Source organism: Triticum aestivum, chromosome 7D (assembly GCF_018294505.1).
Source record: "Triticum aestivum cultivar Chinese Spring chromosome 7D, IWGSC CS RefSeq v2.1, whole genome shotgun sequence".
NCBI classification, from domain to species: Eukaryota; Viridiplantae; Streptophyta; class Magnoliopsida; order Poales; family Poaceae; genus Triticum; species Triticum aestivum.
In genome coordinates this window covers 447,425,581-447,434,843 of record NC_057814.1, presented here as the reverse complement: position 1 = coordinate 447,434,843, position 9,263 = coordinate 447,425,581, and the positions used below count along the sequence as shown (strand labels likewise).

At 55.2% G+C, this 9,263-nt stretch overlaps 1 protein-coding gene across 4 annotated transcripts; it reads right to left on the bottom strand.

The window, feature by feature from the left end:
- Positions 1 to 3,738: 3,738 nt before the first annotated feature.
- LOC123167510 (transcription factor bHLH144) lies at positions 3,739 to 7,031 on the bottom strand. 4 transcript variants are annotated; one of them, XM_044585350.1, is made up of 3 exons: positions 6,670 to 7,031; positions 6,405 to 6,575; positions 3,739 to 5,145 (listed from the first exon to the last, which is right to left on the bottom strand). In XM_044585350.1, the coding sequence occupies exon 3, from the start codon at positions 4,871 to 4,873 to the stop codon at positions 4,082 to 4,084; it is 792 nt and encodes a 263-aa protein (XP_044441285.1). In that variant the 5' UTR covers positions 4,874 to 5,145; positions 6,405 to 6,575; positions 6,670 to 7,031; the 3' UTR covers positions 3,739 to 4,081. The 4 variants fall into 4 exon arrangements, with proteins under 4 accessions (XP_044441285.1, XP_044441284.1, XP_044441283.1 ...); XM_044585349.1 differs by having other exon boundaries at positions 6,405 to 6,570; XM_044585348.1 differs by having other exon boundaries at positions 6,394 to 6,575; positions 6,670 to 7,030.
- Between the last annotated feature and the right edge of the window lie 2,232 nt (positions 7,032 to 9,263).

The following is a 9,263-nucleotide window of genomic DNA, read 5'->3' as shown; positions in this document are numbered from 1 at the left end:
AACTGGCTAGCTATATATGTCTCGCACGGGCATTCGATCGGCTTCAGTAAGCAGTGAAGGAGTCGGTCAGGTTCAGTTAGCAGCGAAGGGATCGATCGATCGGCTTCAGTACGTAGCAGGCGATCGCTCGGGTTCAGGAAGCGAACGCCTCTCGCTCGGGTTCAGTTATAGCGACACGGCTCGCACCGCGCGCGCATACGAGAGAGAAACACGCAAACCACACTACATCGCTCGGCCCTGACCACCCACCGTGTCGGGGGTTGGGTGCGACATATGCCAAAGGATGGCTTATCATGGTGGGAGCGAGTAGAACGTCTCCGGTGCCTGGAAGCGGGATGAGGCGTAGACACGAACGCCGGCGCACTTTACCCAGGTTCGGGGCTCTCCTAGGAGATAACACCCCTAGTCCTGCTCTGCGGGGGCTCCGCATGATCACTAAGGCACAAGTGATACAATGGTGCTCCTTGAGCTGTGTGCTAGAGGCAGAAGGAGGCAAGGCTAGCTCTTCTTCTTCCCCTAGGGTGTTGGCTAGTTCTAATGGAGCGGAAACCCTTTGCATGGGTGCCATGGGGGGTTTATATAGGCCTACCCCCAGGGGTACATTGATAATCTGGCCGGATGCTGGGCCCGGCCGTCAGTGTCTCTGGTCGCCGGCTTCTCCGCCGACCGCTGGGGCCTGCCGCCTGGTCTGGTACGGAGCCGACAGGCTGCTCCCGCCGCCGGCAGGTCTGGTTGGCGGCTGATCACTGTAGTCGTGTTGCTAATGACGCAGGCTTGGTCAGCGGGGTATGGCTACAGTCCCGTCGTCTGGTGGGAGATCACTGTAGCCTTACCACGTCTTATCTGGTTGATGGCGCATGGGTCCCGAGGGAGGAGCTGGCCGCCTGCTGCCAGACCGGCCTCCCTTAGGTCCGGCTGGTCTGGCTACTGCCGCCTTCCGGGCTCTCGCTGTCTGGTAGGGCCCGCCGCCTGCTGGCCGTACCGACAGGTCATCGTGGGGAGCAAGACTCCTCCCGTCAGGAGTGACGTCAAGGGGGAATGGCAACAGTGCCGCGCCGGGCGGAGATCTCTGCCCGTACGGGGCACTGTAGCCACGCCTGGGCCCAAGATTGGGTGAGGGGCTACACTGTAGCCTCGCCCTGTCTTGTCCTCGTGATGAGGGCACAGACTCTGAGGGCTCTCACTGTCCGCCTGTCAGACGCCGGCTTCTCCGGAGGCCTTCTGCTAGGAGCCGGCCAGTCTTGGTGCCATCTGCTGGTGCTTGGCCGCCTTCGTGCAGCCGGCCGTATAGCCAGCCGGCCACCGGGAGGCGGCGCTTCGATGTGAGGTGTCTTGGGGCAAAGCCGGCCCAAAGTCTTGAAAGGCTCGGGGCCTCGGGTGAGGCTACCCGTGGCCCATTACTCCGACACACCGTAACGGGGAACTCCGTGAAAATTTCCTCGCCCTCACTTCTACCATGATTTTTTATGTCATGGATGGCCCAAAGAATGTCATGCGGGTGCGTCCCCGGCCCGCCCAGGACGAAAAGCCCATTTCCTGTCATGATTTTTTGTCATAAAAGTAGGAGCCCACCACATCTATGATGATATGTGTTTTTTGTCACAATTATCGTCATAGAAGTGTCATAACCATGACAGGAAAAAAATTCGTTCGGGCCATAATGTCACGGATGTGTCTTTTTTGTAGTGATTGGTGAGTTTTCTCTTAATTCTTGCATGGAACATTTTAATGAAGTTTCAAATATGAACATAACAATGGGAGGGAGTAGAAGCCTCATGCATGCATGCAACACTCACACGTACACATGCACGCACGCAACACATGCATCCATGCGGCACACAGCACAAGACGCAACACACACGCTCACGCTCAAGTGCTCAACCTACACGTGCATGCACTCACATACACAACCAGGGTGGTTCGCGCGCAAGGGTTGGACTCCTGTCGTGCTCACGTAAGGTTTTGTTTAACTTATTTCTTTGCTCTGCCAACTGACAGGTGGAACCCAGAAACCACGTGCCAATTTAACCAGTCAATAAAGTGCCACGTCGTCTATGCGGCCAGCCAGCAGGGTGCAATACGGTGCCCTACAGTGAGCTAGTGACCGTATAATCACCGCAAAACTATATAGTGACCGTAATTAGCGTAGTAGGAGTATGAAGTCCAGTGACTGTATTGTTACCAATACGTTGACCGCCAATGTAGTTATCTCATTTGAAATTAAGCCATGTTACCGAAAAGGACGTAGTATGGACTACTACTTTGATGTGTCCCGTTAACTCGCAGAACAAGGAGAAGCTTGCTTATTACGCCCTCTGGCTCACAGGACGGGGAGAAGCTTGCTTACGACGTACGCCTACGCCCTCTCCCCCGTCCACGCGCACGGTGGCTCGCAAGATGAGGAGAGGGTTTTGACTACAGCGCCCTCTCCCTCGCCCTCGCGGTGGACGTGCAACAGTTCATTCGGTGTCAGATTGCCAGAAGCATATTGTACTGTAGTATCATCATTGTTGGACCTTCCGAAGAGGCAAAGAGCCAAGCGCAAGGTTTATAGGAGTACGAATTGTTGGACCTCCCGAAGAGGCGAAGATCCAAGCTCAAGGTTTACAGGAGTACAAGTTGTCGTCCTAGTACTACTACTATAGCGAACAACCGCTACTATATGATGCCGCCACGTCACCTATAGCCAAAATTGTGCCACTTTTTTTCTCACGGAGCGTGTTGAAGCCCATTCAACAGCCACACAAGTTGCACATACACATAACACATTTACTAGTAGTAAATTCTAAAGGACAAATGCCAACATGCCACACAAGTTCATCTCCACTTCATGTGATAAATTTGTGCACGACTACTCTACATATATTTACAGCGGTACCATTCACAGTTTACCATAATAGATAGGCTCCATGTCCTCCAGGTTCCAGTCCCAGGTGTTCTTCATAGATGACACGATCCATAGCGGTGGGCAACGGGAATCATTGTCGCAGCTTAAGTCCGGTTCCACACGATGGACATTCGTCCAAGCTGATGCGGCATAAATCAGGGATAGCGTGTCCCAGCATGCCGTTCATCCGGCGGTGCGCACTAAAGACACAACCATGCTTCATGAACGGCAGGCCTCCGGTGTCGTGCACGGAAGGTGGCATCTGCTTCACAATGAAAAGGGAGTACTCTTCAAGAGTGTTCCTCGGCTCCCACATAGCATCACGGGGGTCGAACTCGGGGTCGTTCATTTGGTACACGCTCGGGCCAGCCAGCCAACCCGTGCGGAGGCCAGTGCGGCGTCCGAGGCGTCCGACCCGTCTAGTGGAGCGAGCGTTTGAGGGCTCGGATTTGCAGGTTGCGGTTGTAGATGCTCTTAGATTTGCATGATCAAAACTTCGTATGGTCTATTTGGATGGAATTCCAATATACTAGGAAATTCCCGTTTAGCCCAACTCCCTGAAAAATGTTTGTAATCCAAAGAAAGTGGGAAAGTAGCATTCTGCAGTAAATCGAAAGCCAGCCCCTTAATTCAGAATTTCAGAGACGCCTTCATAGAATTGCATCTTTTTAATAAATCTTAAGCTCCCATCATATGAAATTTCTACAACAAATTTTCGCCCCAATAAGAGATTCAAGTCCTGTTGCAGGGGATTCAACCGCCATTGCTAAAAAATAAAAGAACAATAAAGAACATGGTAAGCCAACTCTATAGAAGTAGAGCGGAGCCCGGGGGAGGGATGATGACGGGGATAAACAAAAACACGGTGTATATAATCAGCATGCAAGTTACAACACCAGCCGGCACCTAGAGATACGACAGGGAGGGGGCGGGGGAGGGCGGAAGAAAAGCAGCAACTTCTACAAAAGCAAAGCAACAATCCAGGCACGCACGCAGCTAGAGGGAGGGAGGGGCGAGAGATCGGCGCGTGCGGCAACTGAATCCTTCCATATCATTCCTTTCCACTGATCCTCGAGAGCTCCACGGGATGGTATCATCATGGCAGCGCAAAAAGGAGCGAGCACCAACTCCCCCGTCTTATCTGCCTCCATCATTGGCTCGACCTGCATTGCCATGTGAGGTCGCTGTCCCTCCCTAGCTTCTTGATCCGCGCACCCCGAGCTTCTTCACCTCCACCTTGAGCGACTTGAGGTACCTGACGGCCTCGTCCAGGACGGCGGGCGTGTCCATCCGGTCGCCGCCGGGGATGATCCCCTTGAGCGTCTTCATCATCTTCTTCATCCGCTCCTTCTTCCTCTCCCCGCCCCCGCCGGCGCCCGCGGCGTTGCCAGTCGGGCTGACGCTCACCACGTACCCGGAGGAGCAGGTGGAGTCGGGCGAGCCCCCTCCGCGGCAGGCAGGCGTGCGACCCGTGCTCAGCACGTCGTCCTCCTCGTCGCCGTCCCCGGAGCTCATCAGCGCGTCGATCTCGTCGGTGTCCTCCTTCTGCCGGATTGAACACTCGCCTCCGTCCTGGTCGCCGCCGTAGTAGGTGCTCTTGCCGACGTAGTTCTGGTCGTAGCCGCCGTTGTTGCAGTGCTGGTCGTAGCCCCCGGAGGAGCCGAAGTTGTTGGCCAGCGACGGGTGGTACATCACCCTGCTCCGGTCATAGGTCTGATCAAAGATGACGTAGTTCTTGGGGCAGGTATCTGACGGCTGGAACTCGAGCCCGGTGAGCGGAGCCGGGAAGTCGTGCTGCCTCCGACCGGCGAGCGGGTCCTCATAGGCAGGCGGCGCCGCCGCGGGGTACCGGTCGTTGGTGTAGTAGGCTCCTCCGGCTCCGTTGCCGTACCCGGCCATGTCATAGCCGGCGCCGTAGCCACCGCCGTAGCCGTAGCCGTAGCCGGCGGCGTAGCCACCGTACCCGTAGCCTGGATCTCCCTGCATCGCTTCACTTGTTGCTGCTAGCTGCTCAACTCCTGGAGATGTCTTTGCGGATGGATCGGTTCGGTGGAGAATTCAAGGAAAATGACAGGTGTTGCTTTCGAAATTCGAATGGAAGGAAAACGAACTAAGAATTCAAGGGTTCAGTTCAAAATTGATGCAGTCAGTCTGTCTGGGTTTGAGGTTGTTTTGGATGGAATTGTCTCTGGTGGATGTGTGGGATTTTGTGGTCGAATCTACGTCACGGGCTTGAGCAGCTGGCGGAAGTATTCGGCCTGCAAGCAGGAAGGCAGTGGCAAGATACGTTAGTGAAGGAATCACGAGCAGACAATCAAACAAAAGTTAAAAGAAATGGAAATGCAAACATGAGTATGATGGAAGTGCAATGTATGATCATGGCTTATGAGCACATGATCTTATGATGCCTCTGATTGTTCTGAAGCGTGCCAAGATTTCCCAGCGCGAGAACAGAGCAAAATGAGTACAGAGGGTGGCAGCGACTAGTCTTTGAGACTGAACATGAATGCATACATGCACGGACAGATCATAGTAGACGACTAGTGGCATATAGCGCTCGTCAAAAAGGAAAAGGTGCTCTACTTGGCTGCAAGTAATGATCAGGGTGGTACACAGCGTACTGTAGGACACCACTAAAGCATAACACACGCTAGACGTCCTACTCGATTCTCCAAGGGAAATGCTCTAATAAGAGTAGCAATGTGGGTGTCTAACTCTATGTGCCGATACTTGCATTATTACTGAATAAATCTGAACTGTCGCTACTGTTTCAGCATGCAGCTACGATACTAGAAGCAGAGGAACTACAGAGTGTACTGTTCTTTTCTCCATACGATCCGCAAAATGGAACTTCAGAGTGTACTGTTACCCGAAATTTCAATTCACTGACGTGGCAAAGGGCATTATGAACCAAACAAACTATTTAAATTTCATGTACCTTAGGATCTATATACTGCTATTTGTTAATTCGAAGTTACTAGTGCTACTTATTTTAACTATGCATGTCAAGAAGTACAGACGAACAAGCGCACGAACATGCTCCCCTGTCTGAGGCAAAGAATACATAAGCCAAAGCAGCGCTGGAGTAGTACTAGCTGCAACTCCCATCTTTTGTCGACCAACAAAAAAAGAAGGCAAAACAAAAAGACACTGCTTGAAAACGCCATGTCTTTTTCTTTTGACCACTAACAAACCACTTTGTCAACAAGCCCGTGGACGTCGAGTTCCGTCAAAACGCGGGCCCCGATCGCAAGCTTTCCTGTCTGCATGCAACAGCATTTCCTTTCCTATCAAACACTAACGGACAGCACCAATGAGAAAGTTGCTGCTTATCTACAACTATACTAGAAGATGAGATGATGCATCATGATTCATTCCCGCTCCCACTAGCAAGCAAGCATGAGACTAGTGATGCTCAAAAGCTAGGAAGAAATCATCAACAAGAATCAATCTGAAACTAAACAAGTAGAGTAGTAGAAAGAGTGAAGAACATTGTAGTAGCTTACTAGTTTTTCACCTGGCAGACTTGCGTCAATCTGTAGTAATACGCGACGGCGCCACTTGTCATAACGATCGCGTCAGGCCCGTTGAACCCAGCTCGCATGTCCTCCTGGGTCGCTGTCGATCGGCGGAGCGGCGGCGATGATCAGAGGACGACATGGAAGAGCACCACCCACGGCATCCTACTCTGCATCAAACGGAAACGGCATCAAGGCACTGCTGGCGCGCGCTCGAGGCAGCAGAGCAGGCGAGGGATGTAATGGCGATGGCTGTGCTGTTACCAGTCAGTCGACGAGGTGCGTATGGTGTGGAACTGTGGATGGATGATCTGGACGGAAGAGGAATCGCGGCCGACGAGCAAGCAAGCAGGCCGGTGGAGAGCAGGGAGGAGCAGAGCGGATGGATGGATGGAAGGCGCTGGCCGCAGCGCGGGGTTTTATACAAGGGATGAAGGGAGCGTTGGATGCTCGGATTGGTGCGTGCGTGCGTGCGTGCGTGGGTTCATGCCCCGCCTTGCCCTCCCCCTCTCTCTATTGATTCTTTTTGCCTTGCACTCCTTTTGAGTAGATACAGAGAGGAAGGAAGGAAGGGGGAGGAGGAGGAGGATGGCGAGCAGAGCACCGCGGCGCAGCGCAGTGATGGAAACGAATGAATGAATGGGGGCGGGGGCGGGGGGAGAGAGGGAACGAAATTAATGAGGTGGCGTGCGCACTCGATGGGTTCGTGCTCGCTGTGGGTGCGCGTGCCGCTTCCCACCGCGCCCGAGCCCGAGCCCTGCCCCGCGGCCCACGCCATCGTTTTGGCCGCACGCACGATGACGCGCGGGGCCGGGTGAAAGGAGCGGCCCACATGTCGGTGACTGTAAGGCGGCTGAATGGCGGTGCGGAGGGGAGGCGAGGCCCCGGTCAATGGAGGTGGGCATCGTGGCAGGGCAATCCACCCATTCCAACCCAGTCCCAAGCACGAAGCAAGCCGAGCCGCACGCACGCGTCCGCGGGAGGGAACCATTGAGTGCATGCACGAACGCCTGGCGCGCCGTCGGATCGGGATCGGGCGGCGGAGGGGCCGGGCGCCGTCGGATGCGACGCGCGTGCCCGCCGTGGCCATCGATCGATGCTGCTGGCCTAGGGCCGCCCCGTCGGTAGGGTAGGCGCCGGCGGGGCGGGCGGGATAGTCATGGCGGCGCGCCGGGGCGCCCGGGGGACAGCCATGATGGCCGAGGAGTACTGGCAGCGGGGCTTGCCCCGATGGACCACCGGACATGCGAGATTACTCATCGAGATTGTACTTCACGTGCTGTCTCCTAGTGGATTACACTCGCCTTCGGTCTGCTTCCATTTGCGTATAAGCCGTGACACGCTAGTTCAAATCCAACTACTAATTCCATCGCCTGCTGCGTTAGGGGATTTGGATAGAAAAATGGGACGCAGCAAACGGCTGCTCGACACACATGCCCGGAGAAGCATGATAGCAATGCAACATATGGCACTATCGTCACCGGGGCGTCACCCGGCCCGCGCCGCCTGATTGGTGTGGGCGGAGGCCCGTGCGACCGGAGAATCATGGACGCCACCGGAGGCCGCCGCTGGCAGTGATGGTGTAGCGGCGCAGGGGAACGGCCCGATGCAACCGCCATTATAGGCCATCAAACGGGCTGCCCTGCCTGCCTCGTTGCATCGCGAGCGACGCAACTCGAGCGCCCTCCTACTGCGGGGTGGGGACCCGCCGTAGACCACGTCCAGGGCGCACACTCCACGCCGTAGGCGCTCTCGTGTCGGGGGAGGCGCGCCGCGCCGTGGAGGCCATCATCGCCGTCAAATGCCATCATGCGTCGAGACCCCGATCGAGCGTTCACGTCACGACGGGGCGGCGACCACCATGCGGCCCTGGCTTGGCCGACTCGAACGCCGGGCGCAGAGCTCTGATTTCATGCATAGGTGCTAGCCAGCCAGCCCAGCCTGTCAACGTAGCGGGGCCGGCTTCAGGCACGACTATAGTAGTACGTGAATTGTTTCGAGCACCAGGCGCGTGCGTGCATGAACTGCGTCCTGCCGACTTTCAGAGTGAGTTGGATTCACGTGCTAATCATTGACTACCAAACGTATTGCAGTGAGATTTCCGCAAGTGCTACCGTGTAAGTAATCTCAGCTACAATGTCTCAACAAACCACCAAAGTACGTTCGACGCAAAAAAAAACACCAAAGAACGTATGGTCCTTGTAGCAGTTTGGAGCATTTTGACGGTAGTCATGTGCGCACACCCAACTACGGCCGAGATCTAATTGAACGATTCCCCCTCTTTGTATTACAAAGCAAACCTCGCCGATACAAGTAGATATGTGCTGGGCCAGAAGCAGCACAAGTACGCCCAAAAGAAACAAAGAAAAAAAAAACAAATGCCGACACCGGCGGATCAACAAAAACGAAGAAGCTTCGCGACCGCCGCGCCCACCGGGATCCTCCACTAAGCTCCTATACTCTGAAGCGCCGGTACCAAACAACACCTCCAAGAAAGGACACGGCGATGACGACGCTGCTGCCAAGGATTTCCTCCGGTACGCGACGAGGAGAGAGGAAGGGTACCTCCGACGCCCTCCAGGAAGGTTCGGCGACACCCTCAGGCACCACCGCGTCGGAGTCAGCTCGGCCGACAGGGATTTCTCTGATCCCAATCATCACCTCGGGCGCTCCGGAGCACGCCACCAAACAAACCACCACTCTGCGCCAAAACGGTCTTGAAGCTTACGCACCGTCTTACTACGGCACCACGAAAGGGGCCTGCACAACGAAGAAGAGGAGTCGGGACTCGAGACAGCAGCATCGTCGGCACGCGGGAGGGCCCAACCTCCACCGTCAACGACGGTAACTGGCCGGAC